The 14,463-nt window shown below is 37.0% G+C and overlaps 1 protein-coding gene across 1 annotated transcript; it reads left to right on the forward strand.

Moving 5' to 3' along the window:
- The first annotated feature begins 6,586 nt into the window (after nucleotides 1-6,586).
- On the forward strand, nucleotides 6,587-13,136 carry LOC124528785 (cytochrome c oxidase subunit 7A2, mitochondrial). Its single transcript, XM_047102597.1, has 4 exons — nucleotides 6,587-6,692; nucleotides 8,165-8,254; nucleotides 11,531-11,615; nucleotides 12,935-13,136. Exons 1-4 carry the CDS (start codon nucleotides 6,675-6,677, stop codon nucleotides 12,991-12,993), a joined length of 252 nt encoding a protein of 83 aa, XP_046958553.1. The 5' UTR covers nucleotides 6,587-6,674; the 3' UTR covers nucleotides 12,994-13,136.
- The last annotated feature ends 1,327 nt before the right edge of the window (nucleotides 13,137-14,463 follow it).

A 14,463-nucleotide genomic window follows, 5' to 3' on the forward strand; every position in this document is an offset into this window, starting at 1 on the left:
TATTTGGCTGAGAGGGGGAGGGCAGAGGTTTTGGGATCTGACCATTCTGTTATATGTAATTTTCAACTAGTCATTTTCAGGCCTATTCCTTGTTGCTATAATTTTTACATCCAAGTCTGAACTTCTCAGGGGCTGTGGGCCAGTCAGCATGCTTCTCACTGGTGTCCCCCTTACAGTATCTCTAGATTACAGCTTCCTCTGTCCTGCTCATATTCCGTCTGCTTTCTGTTTTCTAGAAATCTGCTGAAAATGCTTTTCTGGTTTTCTCCCCCCATCAACTCTCTATCCTTTTTGACTCATATCTTTAAAAAATTTGTTTTAGGGGTGCCTGGATGGCTCAGTTGGTTAGGCGTCTGACTCTTGGTTTTGGCTCAGGTCATGATCTTACAGTTCATGAGTTTGAGCCCCATATCAGGCTCTGTGCTGATGGCACAGAGCCAGCTTGGTATTCTCTCACTCACTCTGCCACTCCTTCACTCGTGCTGTCTCTCTCTCTCTCCAAAAACAGGTAAGTAAATTTAAAAAATTGTTTTAGATTATCATAAAACAGGTGGCGCCTGGGTGGCTCAGTCATTTAAACATCTGACTTTGGGTCAGGACATGATCTCACCTGAATTCAAGTCCCACATTGGGCTCTGTGTTGACAGCGTGGAGCCTGCTTCAGATTCTCTGCCTCTCTCACTCTCTGCTCCTCCCCAGGTGGCACTCTCTCTCTCTCCAAAATAAATAAACATTGAAAAAAAATTAGGTAGAAACATTATCATAAAGTAAACTTTACTGTGTGTGTGTGTGTGTGTGTGTGTAGTTCTGTGCATTTTAACTTCTGCATAGATTTGTGTAACCACCATTGGATACAGAGCAATACCATCACCCCTACCCCCCAAAACTCCCTTACACTACTCCTTTATACTCATTATTTCTCTGGCAACCACTGATGTCTTTTCCTTCCCCATAGTTTTTCTTCTACAATGTCATAAATGGAATTATACCATATTTAATCTTTTGAATCTGGCTTCTTTCATTTAGCATGCCTTTGAGATTCATCTAAGGTAATGATGCCTATCAATACCTCCTGCTTTTTCAATTCCCTTTCATGTTACTGGAGTGAAAGGGAGAAGGGATAAACTCGGGGCCATCCACTTTTTTAAAACCAGAAAACACCTTGAAGTACCTTTTGGTGCTTTTGTAGCATTTTTAAAAATATTAAAAGATAAACTTGTTATTTACTGTAAGTGATATTAATGGGAGCTTGTCTGTTGATGTGTGACAAGCTTTTTCGTCCAGGGTAATGAAGAAGATTGAACTCATTGCATATTACTTTCACTATCAAGATTTGTGTGTCACATTATTTTAAGGAACAGAAATACAGAAAAAAATGGCTTTAAAAATACATGTTAATTGCAGTTGAATTAATGGTCTGAAGTAATCCCTGGGGTGTATTGTCTTTCCTTTTCACAACAAAGCTTGTAAAAGAGTAATTTATATTTTTTGTCATCTTCAGTTTTAGCTAAGGATTTATTTCACAGTCACACTGTATTCTGTTTACTATCATCTCTGTCTGAAAGATACAGTAGAAAGAGTATGGGTTTTAGAAGGAGGCTGACTTGGCTCTTATGTCTGTAAACTGTACCTTCAGATTATTTTATCTCCTAAGTCATTTACCATTTCCTGTCAGTAAAATGGGAGTTTTAATACCCTCTTGGCAGATTTTTGTTTTGAGGAATAAGGGAAGTGATAGATGACAAATATTTAACAGAAAGTATAGAAAAATGACAATGAACAATTCTCACCCCCCTTTTTTTGTCACAGGAAGTAAACTCACCCTTGAACTTTTTGCTCCAGTTGATAATTTGGCACCATCCTTCCCTCTTCATTCTTAGCATGTGGCTTTGTGGATAACTCCTGATTTTCTTCATACTTACCTGTCTTTAGTCTCCTTTATACATCCTTTGGTTATGCTCACCATATAAAATGGTGGGAATTCTTTGAGATTATACTCCCTGAGCAATCATAAGTTCCTAATCACTTCTACTACCATCTTTGCACTAGTTTCTTTATCTTTTCTTGTGCCTTGACATCTCTTCTGAGTTCTAGATTGTTCAGTATGGATCTCTTGGATTGTCCTTGGATTTCTCAAGCTTAGTAAGGCCCAAACAGAAACCAAGCCATTCTAGCTAGCTTTCTCTTACATTTTTTGACATAGTGAATGGTATGGTCAACCATCTTAAAAGTTAAATCAGAAACCTCGCATTCATGTCCACATCATGATTTATTATTATGTGTTTATTATTACCTTCCTAATTAGATTTTATGCTCCAGAAGGTCAGGGATTTAAAAAGTTTTCCCCAGAGCATCTTACAAAGTGTTAGATTCATATTAAATGGTCAATAAATTATTGTTAAACAAGGAGTGGACTCATTCATATATTGTATATATTATTTTTTCATACAAAAGGATTTTAGAGCCAGAGATGATTATTAGTCCAAAGCCACCCCTTAACTTTAATGATGAAAAGACGAGGCTTGCAATTACATAAATTATTTAATAATAAATACAGCAATTAAGTGATAGCCAAGTGTTTCATGATTCCTAGCTGTAATCAGAGAACATGGAATTATAGTGATGTGCTAGCTTTTATCTGACTAGTAATTTTTGTACGTTAAACCTCACACAAAACTGTTCTATATTTGCTTTTGTAAAACTGGAAATGGATTAAGCATGCTTGCAGAATTAAAACACACATCCCAATTACACAAAACACTATTCTGGCTTTCCTTTTTAAATTTATAGATGCCATAGGCAGGATCAAAGTAAGGGTTGTAATCTTGTTTGTTTTCTAAAGGAAAAGGAAGATGGAGTAACTATGTCATTTGGCAACTTTACATCAGTAATTGTGAATTATTTTCACACAAACTTATCTCAGGCTTTAGTTAACCATTACTTACCTCAGATTATCCATCTATATATCTAAATAGAGTACTGCCAGTTCTGTTAACAGTGTTCAAAAACCTGAAGGAAATACTTCCTAATCATTTCCAATAATCTAATAATTTTCTAATATTACAAAGAAACTCAAACTGATGTTTTGGAAAGGAAACTTTAGAAAATAACCCTCTGGGGCATCTGGGTGGCTCAGTTGATTAAGCATCTGACTCTTGATTTTGGTTCAGGTCATGATCCCAGTCTTGAGATCAAGCTTGGCATCAGGCTCTGCCCTGGGCATGGGACCTGCTTAAGTTTCTCTCTTTCACTTTCTCTCTGCCTCTACCCCGATTGTGCTTATGCGCTCTCTTTCCCTCTCTTTCTCAAAATTAAAAAAAAAAAAAAGGAAAGAACTCTTCTGCTCTGCTGCAGAGCATGAGTTTACAAATCTAGTAACAAATTTCAAGTGTGCTTGAGATGATCCAATAAAGTTTGATAGGCATCCAGGCAAATTTCAGGTATATTTTTCTGTCAGGATAATCACAATTTATAGAACAGGAGCAAGGAGACAATGAGTGAGGAATCCTGGGACTAAAAGCTGTTTGAAAGTAGCACAATGAGTATCAAAGATATTTTGAATTTTTATTCCCAATAAGTTCATTCTTTATGCAGCATACTGTTCCTTTAACCAATAATTACTGAATATTTTCTATCTGCCAGTTACTATTCTAGATGCTGCAAGTACAGCAATGAAGAAAACAGTTATAAACAGTCATTATCTAACATATCATTAAAAGGATCATTGCTGTATGGAAAATCGACTGAGTGTAAAAGTACAAGTAGGAAAACTAATTGAAAAGGCTTTTGCAGTAATGTAAACAGGAGATGATGATGGCTTGGCCTGGAGTTGTGGTAGCAGTGGAGATAAATGAAAAGCAGTCAGATTCAGATTATATTTTGAAGGTGTATGTATTCAACAGAATTTTCTAATGGATTAGTTTATAGGGCATGATAGAAAACAGTCAAAGTTTGGGGCTTGAAATGAAGAAAACTGCAGAGGAGAAGCCTTGAAAATAAAGGACTGGAAAGTAGAATTCAGTTTTGGTCATAAGTTTGTGATGCTCATTAGACATGTAAGTGGAGATGTCTGGAGTCAAAGGGAAAGGTCAGGCTAGAGAATTTGCCAGCACACAAATGGTATTTCATGGCAGTAGATGAAATCACAGACGGGATGAATGTAAAGGTGGTACTCCGAAATTTAGAGATTGAGAGTTTGAGGTTTCAGGAGACTAAAAACACTACTGAAATGGAAAACCATCAAAAGAGTAGTGGATGGAGGACCATGTATGAAACTGTACATACATGTTGTATGTTATACTGTATGGCATTTGTGGCTTATTTCCAAATTAAAAACAAAGCATATTGTGAAGGAATGATCAATTATGTTAAATTTAGTTGCTGATAGATGGAAAAAATGAAAATTGAGGTTGACAGTTTATTCAATAGTGTAGAAGCTATTGGGGATCCTAGGAAAAGCCATAAAAGCCTGCCCAAAATGGAATTTAAAAAATTAGGAGAGGGGCGCCTGGGTGGCGCAGTCGGTTAAGCCTCCGACTTCAGCCAGGTCACGATCTCGCGGTCTGTGAGTTCGAGCCCCGCATCGGGCTCTGGGCTGATGGCTCAGAGCCTGGAGCCTGCTTCCGATTCTGTGTCTCCCTCTCTCTCTGCGCCTCCCCCATTCATGCTCTGTCTCTCTCTGTCCCAAAAATAAATAAACGTTGAAAAAAAAAATTTAAAAAAAAAATTAGGAGAGGAAGAGAAGAAGACAAATATAAAGAAATCTGTTTTATTTTTATTTTTTAAATGTTTGTTTGTTTATTTGAGAGGGCAGGGCAGAGAGAGGTGGAAAGAGAATCCCAAGTAGGCTCTGTGCTGATGGGGGATTTGATCTCAAGACCGTGAGATCATGAACTGAGCCAAAATCAAGAGTCAGATACTTAACCAACTGCGCCACCCAGGCGCTGCAAGAAATCTGTTTTCTTTTGAAGAGAAATAGTATGTTAACTGAAATCAAAGGCTTGTTTGTTTAATATGGGAATATGCTTATATGCTGATGGAATGATCTAGGAAAGAGGGAAGAAAAATTGTACTAGGTAACATACAAATAAGGATCTGCATCTATTTCAGAATCTATTTTATGTGAATCTTTGGTTCTTTTTGGACAGAGCCATAAATGTCCTTTATCCAATATATAGATCTATCAATCACCCAATATGTGTCATTAATTCATCTGCTGGTTAACCTATAACCCTTTAAGCAGTACTAGGGGATTGGTAAAAAATTACAATAATCTCTGTTCTTGAGAGGTTTACAATCTAGTTGTCTAGATGGAGAAAATGTAAGAGAGCACATACAGCTTTAACAAGTTCAGAATACACTTTTTAAAAATTTGTATGTTCCAGCTATTGGTGCCTGGTAATTGTCCTCAAGGATTCCATCACAGTGCATAATGCAGAAGGGAGAATAAGCCAGAAACTTTCGGTCCCTATCTAGAGAAGAGATGAATTGGGTATTTACAAACCTTGGTGAGGAAGACTGAGCACAGATAACTTGGTGGATCTAACCCAAAAGATTAGAAGGAATAGTGATTTTGATGTTACTAATTTTTATCTACACATTTCACCTATGCTGAACCCATACATTATCCACTTTCTATTTGAAATGACAATGGAATAATTATAAAAATTTGTTTAAAAAAGGTGGAAAGATTTATTTTAGTATAGAATAAGTATTTTTATGTTTACATTTATACACACTCGGTGGGCACAAAGACTAAAGATCTCTGTAAGTGGCATTACTTAGGCAAGACTGCTAGAAGCAAGGTACACTGGCAGCCTATCCAATATTTGCTCTGCCTAGCGACTCCAATCATGGAAAGTGCCCTGGGACAGCAAGACTTAAAGAATACCGATGTGCCATCCCATTTCTTGTCCCACAATTAAAAATTTTCCCCTCTTTTCAGCATTTTCCCCAGACACGGAGAAACGAGCGAACAGCTTTCACAATTTCAGGACGCTGGTAGCGTTTCTTGCATGGGGAGTTGTGCAGCATCCAAAGGTACAAGACGATACCCCGACGCAGCTCTTTACAGCATATTCTCAGCACAAGGAACAATAACGCCCTCACAAAGTTTCTTCTACGGAAAAAAACTGATTGTATCCGTGTAAGAGGAGCTAACCTTTTTGTTTTGTATTGTATCCAGCTTCATAGCTTACAGTTAGACCAACCCAGTGTTCTTTCAGCATCTAAACAATGGTTCAAAGTTTGCTCAGAAGTTTTTAAAATACCTTCTCGTTCAAAATATACTAATTTTCTATGATAGCCTGGTCTCACATTAATTTCATCTAAGCTAGTTACAAAGTACATAACACGTCACTCCTTGCCTCTCCGGTCTCAAAAGTTGTTTACTTCTCCAAGCCTTAGCTCCAGGAGCCAGCCCCCTGAATAGCATCCGCCAGCTTAGGAACGAGAGCAAGGAACGGAAACGGCCGGTCGGCTAGAGCGGCCACAGCCGTACGGCCGCTCTCGCTTGTCTTTCGCTCTCTATGGTTAGAGGCTCAAGCCCCACCTCCGCCCGAAGTATTAAGTTCCCTGACGCTTGCGCAAGGCCAGAAGGCAGTTCCGGTTCCGGTGTTGCCGTTCTCGTTCCTGGTGTTCGGTTGTTGCGGTTGGTGGATAGTAACCGAGCCAAGATGCTGCGGAATCTGCTGGTAAGGAGCTTCTCGGCTTGCATTCTTGATGTGGGGCGGGAAGGTTGGGAGCGGAGGCTAAGGGATGACTGAAAAGCCTCTCCTGAGAGGGAAGGAGGGTGGGCGAAGGCGGCTTCTGAGGTCACCTTGGTCCGTGTCCTTTTCGCCTGACGTTACTTTCCCTTCTAACTATTCCTCTTGCTCCCGGCTGTGCTGAGTAGATATAGGGAATGAAGAGGCTGGGGAAATGACCAGAGGATGGTGGGTTAGACAGCCTTGGTTTCTTAATGGTCACCTCTAACCCTATGGGTTATTGATGAAGTCGCTAATTTTGATATGAGTAAACTCAAGATCTAAGTGGGACGTTTCTGATACCCGGAAGCTTCAGATAGAAGTATGTTCACTGGTACGTTGAAAGGCCTAAAGTTTCAACGTTTCTGAGCTTTGTGAGCATCAGGATGCGGTTTAAAAAGCAAGTCATTCGGTTTCTGTTGGGACTTCAGGAGCCGTCATGGTTGAAAGTGTAGTGTTGCTTCAATCAGGCGGTCCTGCAGTGTCCTTCACCCATCCATCGGCTTTGAGCATGTGAAATAATTTCCCAAAATTTCGAAAAAGAGAAGGGAAATGTAACAGTGACCATTCTCTTTTGTAATTATTCAATAAGGTTTTACTTAGCTGTCAACATATGATTTGTTTTGGAATGTGGAGTGCATATTTGTTTCGTTATTTAATTCAACTGGATATATAATGCAACTCACTTTTTAAAAAGAATTGTACCCCATTAATTATTCCCTACTTTATAGGAAAAATGCAATGGGGAAAGCATTTTGATTAAGTAGGAATCATGTCAGTTTATTTTAGTGTCGAATAGATCTTTTAATAATATGGTAAAGTTATAAATGAAAACATTGGAACTTTTAGTGTATTTTGTAACCATTCTTTATTCTCATAATATCTGTATGTCAGTATGTTTTACTCGAGGATTATGTGATACTACTAGTTCAATTCAGGTAAAGATGTTTTGTTTTGTTTTTTTCTCAGAATCTGTATGAATTGCTACTTGAATGTGGTCTTTGGAGACTGTAGAATTTTAATGTAAAGAGTAGTAGATGGGTTCGCCTGGGTGGCTCAGTCACTTAGGTTAAGCGTCCAACTCTTGATTTCTGCTCAGGTCATGATCTCACAGTTCATGAGATTATGAGATTGAGCCCTGCATCAGGCTTTGCACTGACAGCTTGGAACCTGCTTGGGATATTCCCCCCCCCCGCCGCCTCTCTCAAATAAACTCAAAAAAAAAAAAAAAAGAGTAGTGGATGGACAACAAGTTGGAAAACTTGGCTGTTGGTTTAGTTAGGACTCTGTTACTGACAAATCGGGTATGTTTTTAACTGTCAGTTTCCCTCTTCTGTAATAATAGAAGTTGAAAATAGTTGGTTTTGAAAGTTTCTCTAAGACCTAAATCAGCTCAGTATATATGGATTTTTTTATTTCAGGCTCTTCGTCAGATTGCCCAGAGGACCATAAGTACTGCTTCACGCAGGCAGATTGAAAATAAGGTTCCAGAGAAGCAAAAGCTATTTCAGGTACTGAAATATTTTATAGGAGGTTGTTACTTGTAATAATATTTACCAAAAGTTGGAGATAGGAAGTAAATCTGGAGATGCTTGGTTGTTACTCATCTTGTTGTATTAGCAAAATAATAAACCGCCTATTGATAGTTAGTTGGGCCTATATCCAGGAGGACTTTGGGGAAGTAGAAGAAATGAGAGGGAAAAGGTGTAGGTCAAAGACACTTTGTTTGGAGAAGTTACATTGGGTTGGCACTCTATGGGTAGGTTCATAAGAATAGACAAATAGACCATAGAAAGGGCCCAGAAACAGAACAAATATGTATGTAGAAATTTAATATACGTTAAAGGTGCTATTTCATATTAGTGTGGAAAGGATACGATAAATTGGCGTTAGAAAAATTGTCTATTTTAAAGAAAGTAAAGTTCTGTCCCTCTATATTGTGTATTAAAAGGTAAATTGCAGATATAAATGCTTCTTCCAAAAAATATTAAAATGAAATATATTTTTCCAGTTTTAGTGAGGTACAATTGACAAATAAAAATTGTATATATTTAGGTTGTACCTGATGGGTTTTATTTTTAAAAAGGTGCATACAGTGTGATGTTCAATGTGTCTATGAATAATTACTGTAATTAAGTTAATTAACACATCCATTACCTCAAATACTTACTTGATCTTTTTGTGTGTTTGGTGAGAGTACTTAAGATCTATTTTCTTAGCAAATTTCAAGTGTACAATACAGTACTATTAGTTATAGTCACCATAGGAGAGTATTTTTTATATCTTAGGGGTGGGGAAGTCTTCCTAAGGAAGTCTTCACAAAGCCTAGAAGCTGTAAAGGACAAAAATTGCATTTATGAGTTCAAGTGACAAATTGAGAGCAAATTTTAAAATATAACAAAAGATTAACATCCCCCGTATAAAAAGCGGTCCTACAGGGGCGTCTTGGGTGGCTCAGTCCATTAAGGGTCTGACTTCGGCTCAGGTCATGATCTCGCGGTTTGTGGGTTCGAGGGCCATGTCGGGCTCTGTGCTGACAGCTCAGAGCCTGGATCCTGCTTCAGATTTTGTGACTCTCTCTCTGCCCCTCCTCCACTCATGCTCGGTTTCTCTCAAAAAATAAATAAACGTTAAAAATAAATTTAAAAAAAAAAGGTCCTACAGATCAATAAGAAATGCAAATTAAAATGACAAATTACAACTTTTTTCCCCCTACTTGATTGTTAGAATTATAGAAGGATTTAAAATAGGCTATGTAAGCCACGTATGGGAGATAGTTATATTCGTACACAGTACTTTCATACATAATAGTTAGTAGTATAATTGGTATAAAAGTTATAAAGAGTGTTTGAGAGTATTATTAAAAATAAACCAGATACCCTGTTATCAGGGACTTCCACTTTTTTTTTTTTTTTTTAAAGGTAGGCTCCATGCCCAACGTGGGGTTTGAAGTCACAACCCTGAGATTGAGTCGCATACTTCACTGACTGAGTCAGCCAGGTGCCCCTGGGGACTACCACTTGTAAAAATCTTTTCTGCAGACACAGTAGCTTAAATATATAAAGAAAAGGATAGAGGTTATTTGTCATAGGATTTTAATAGCACTAAAACTCCCAACAACCTAAATACCCATTAATAGAGGACTGGCTTATTCAGTTCTGATATTTTTGCAGAGTGGCATTCTATGTAGCCATTAAAAGGGATAAGGTAGTTTTAAAGGGAGTAACAAAAGTTTTTAAGACAGCATTAAGTGAAAAATAGAATATAGCATACCCTTATATAGCGTAATCTCATTTGGTATATTAAACAAGTGTGTGTGTAAATTAGAAGGTAAGACAACGTAAGCATTAAAAAATATTTAAGAATATGAACTATGCTGTTAATAATGGTTTTCTCATGAGGAAAGATGGTGGGACAGAGTTGTTTACCTTTATAAGTAGTTACATTATTAGTGCTTTTTTTGTTTTACTGTGGTAATACCTGGTTTTTCCCAAATAAAATTTTGTATCCTATACAGATCTTCCTTGACTTATGATGGAGTTAGGTCATCAAATAGTAACCCATCGTAAGTTGAAAATATGTTCAATTGAAAATCCATTTCATATACTTAACCTACCAAATATAGCTTAGCCTAGCCTACCTTAAACATGCTTAGAACACATACATGACTGGGCAAAATCATCTAACACAAAGCCTATTTTATAATAAAAGTGTTGAATATCTCATGTAATTTCTTTTTTTTTAAAATTTTTTTTTTTTTTTCAACGTTTATTTATTTTTGGGACAGAGAGAGACAGAGCATGAACGGGCGAGGGGCAGAGAGAGAGGGAGACACAGAATTGGAAACAGGCTCCAGGCTCCGAGCCATCAGCCCAGAGCCCGACGCGGGGCTCGAACTCACTGACCGCGAGATCGTGACCTGGCTGAAGTCGGACGCTTAACCGACTGCGCCACCCAGGCGCCCCATAATTTCTTGAATACTGCACTGAAAGTGAAGTGAATGGTTTTATGGGTACAGAATGGTGATAAGTACATTGGTTGTTAAATTTGGTGATCGTGTGGCTGACTGGGAGTTGTGGCTGGCTGCCACTGCCCAGCATCATGAGAGGATCGTACCGCATGTCGCTAGCCTGGCAAAAGATGAAAATTCAGAATGTAAAGTACAGTTTCTCCTGAACGTGTATTGCTTTCACATACTTGTGAAGTTGAGAAATCGTAAGTTGAACCAAATCTACCTTATGATTAAAGTGTGAGGAGAGGAATGCGGGGGTGGCTCAGTTGGTTAAGGGTCCTACTCTTGATCTTGGGCTCAGGTCATGATCTTAAAATTTGTGAGTTCGAGCTCCACCTCTGCCCTGATAGCGCAGAGCCTACGTGGGATTCTATCTCTCCCTGTCTCTGCTCCTCCCCTGCTTGCTCTCTATTTCTCTCAAAATAAAGAAATAAAAAAGTGTGAGGATTCCTGATCTTTTTAATAATTCAGCTGATGGACTCAATCAGTATATTTTCACAGCTTTAACATTTATATATTCCTTGGAAGGCAAATCTTTACTGGATCTCATTAAATGTGAGAGAAAGAATGCTGATTTTTAGGAGTTCTTATTTTAATACTTTAGTGGTGGTAGGTACAGAGTCAGGAAAATTGTAGTCTTTTAATTTTGATATTGACAATATTTTAATTCCAGGGGTTTGAGGAGGTGCTTAATTTTATATAAATGGATTAGTCTTTTGAACTTAGTTGAAAACAAATGATGCATATAGTAATTATTACTATTTTTTTAATCTAGGAGGATAATGGAATTCCAGTGCATCTAAAGGGTGGAATAGCTGATGCCCTCCTGTATAGAGCCACTATGATGCTTACAGTTGGTGGTAAGATATTTGGAATGCTTGACTTACAGATAGGTAACAATAAGGATTACTAACAACTTCATTCCTTTTACTATGTCAGTATTTTAACTAGAAAGACTGTCCCCAGCATCTGAGATCTTACTGCTTTACATATAAGGACTCAAGAGGATGATCGATACATATTGTAGAAGAGCATTTTAATGTCTTAAAAAATTAAACCAATAAAGTTTGATAGGAGTATTTATGATAGAGGTGGCTTTCAGAGTGTGCTACTGGTGGCCTTACACATCTCTCTACACCATCTATAACAGGGGCTTTTTAAAACATTTTTACTGTGATACATAATAAAAACACACTTTACATCTAAACTCTGAACATACATGTTTATGACAGAAACAAAACCTCTATGGAAAGAACAGTACCTATTACTGTACACAAAGTGCTTTGATAGATTTTTCTGTGGATTAGGCAGGTCCATTGTTCAATATTAGCAATGGAATATTACAAATTGGTAGGCTAGGAGCAGAGTTAAGATTTTAAATGATTGCTCTCTGGGGAAGGAAGGGAACTATTTGATTACTGTGTGCTCATCTTATTGATAGAAGTGCCCATAAATGGATTTCTGTAACCTTTTTTATTAAGTCTGTAATGTGTCCTCATTTTAAAGATGAAGAAATTATGTTAATTACCCAAGGTAATATTGCCTCTGTGTGGAAAAGCTGGAATTTCAACCCTAATTACAAAGTCCCCGGGCTGATACCAAGGTGCTTTCTTTGCCTTGGGTTGAGTACAGTGAAGAGGCATTTATGATGAAGACAACAATCAGATAGTGACCGTTAGAGTCCTAAATTCTTTTGGTCAGTGTGACTGTTTCTTAGATATTCTGGTAATTAGTTTTTAAAAATATTCACTTATTGGCTATTCTTACATCAAATTTGATAATTTAAAAATGATGTATCATTCTTCTTGGTTTAATACTAATAATATACTTTAGGGAGTGCTTGTATATCTTGACCTCTTTTTTTGGTTTTTGAATCATTCTTAGCATTTTTCAGGCCATCTTAGTTTAGTATGGAAATAACTTTTATATATGTTCTTACTCTTATTTAAAAACTTTTTACATGTTGTCAATTTGACAAATAAATTATTGTGTTGTATCTAATACTTTCCTTTGAAGTTATTTTAAATTTTACCAGCACCTATCAAAATACTTTTCTGTGTTTCCATAAAAGTAGTCTTAATGCCAAACTTCCCTTTCTGTTAACTTTTAGCTGGAATATTATGTCTATACATGTAAATGTCAGAACTTCTTGTAAGTTCTTTTTTTGTTTCTTTTTCAGGAACAGCGTATGCCATATATCAGCTAGCTATGGCTTCATTTCCCAAGAAGCAAGACTGACTTCATTTTATCATCTCAGCAGGCAGTTGGTTCAGTTTCATTCAGCTCTCTCTGGACCAATAATTGATACATAACTGAGTTCTTTGGGGAACAATATTTATTGACTTCTACTAACTGCCACCAATAAAGCAGTCTTTACCATGCTTTGTCTTATTTTATCACTTTAGGATACATTATACCAATAATTTCAGTTTTTGATCAGCCTTGTAACTCTTAGGTAGGGAGCAAAAAAATGGTTCTTTAGTCACTAGGGTTGTATAAAATACCATTGTGATACTGGTGAAATTTTATTTTTATAAATAAATTATGTAATAGAACAGCTCAGAATTACACCGTGGATGGTTTTCAGCTGTGAACAAATGTAACACTTGAAAGCATATTCCTTCGAATCCCTCCCCTCCCTGCTGTACTGTATCTTAGGATATGCTAGAACCTGGTGTTAGTGGACACAGGTCATTTTTTGGTTCCTGGGGTTTGAGTTTCTTTTTTTCTCTCAGCTATGTTAGCATATGTCCAAATATCAGATTTATTCCACAGCTTAGAGTTAGGCTTCAGTAGAGAAACTATAAAATAATTTACGACTTGTTCTTTTACACTAACAATGGGCTTCTATTATGTTACTATAATCCATAACATAAAGTGTAACTTCCCTTAAAACACTTAATTCATTTCTAAAAGCTATCTTCTAGGGGAACTTAAGGAGTCATACTTTGTTACCTCTACTAGGTGTACATTTGTAACACTAGTCTAGGTGCAATTCAATCTAGGGGAAATCCATGAGTAATGGTTTTATAAACTTCAATTTTTACATAAAATTGAGAAAAGTATATGTAGAAAAAATGAGTCAAATCTGAAATAGCCAATCGAAGTCTTCATGTGGAAACATTGAGGCTTAAAGTATAAATCTATCTCAAAAGGTACCTAATAAAAGATGTCTCAGCCTTGAATCATGAAGGTTTGAAAGGATCTTGGTAGCCACATCTAACCTGCCACTAAATACAGGGATCTTCCCAACTTCTGACAGCATCTTATTACTAATAACAGCAGAGAATACTGCTTTGGAAGGGAGTGGAATAAATATCAGACATTTCTAAATGTTGAGAAAGTTAAGTTGGGCTGGAGTTTGGTCCAATTTGGTGATTTGGAGCTAAAAAGCAATCACTGATATTTTGAAACAAGCTATATCTGTCAGCATTTTACAGAGGAGAATTTAACTTTCATTACAAATTTCATAAAGTGATTTGAAATGCTTTTATGACATGATATGAAAGATACTGTTTGGTAGTAAAAAGAAAAACAGCCTGATATCCTCTGATAGCCTTCATCTCAATATTGAGAGGTGCTTTACTATTTCTGACATAACACAATTTATAAAACAGTTTCCATGTGAAAATGTTATGTTTGGGCTATGTTACCATGGCAAGATGGGATAAAGTAAAAGGTTGAATGCTTAAGATACTTGAAAAATTC

The sequence above is a fragment of the Lynx rufus genome, unplaced genomic scaffold (assembly GCF_022079265.1).
Source record: "Lynx rufus isolate CCGP_SWC_20201006 ecotype Redwood Valley unplaced genomic scaffold, mLynRuf1.p SCAF_6, whole genome shotgun sequence".
In the NCBI taxonomy this organism is placed as follows: domain Eukaryota; kingdom Metazoa; phylum Chordata; class Mammalia; order Carnivora; family Felidae; genus Lynx; species Lynx rufus.

What these genes read in the sequence shown, in the direction of transcription:
- LOC124528785 (XM_047102597.1), top strand. An exon ending in AGAAGCAAAAGCTATTTCAG is followed by an intron (nt 8,255 to 11,530) that starts GTACTGAAATAT and finishes TTTTTAATCTAG; the next exon opens with GAGGATAATGGAATTCCAGT. An exon ending in TATGATGCTTACAGTTGGTG is followed by an intron (nt 11,616 to 12,934) that starts GTAAGATATTTG and finishes TTTCTTTTTCAG; the next exon opens with GAACAGCGTATGCCATATAT.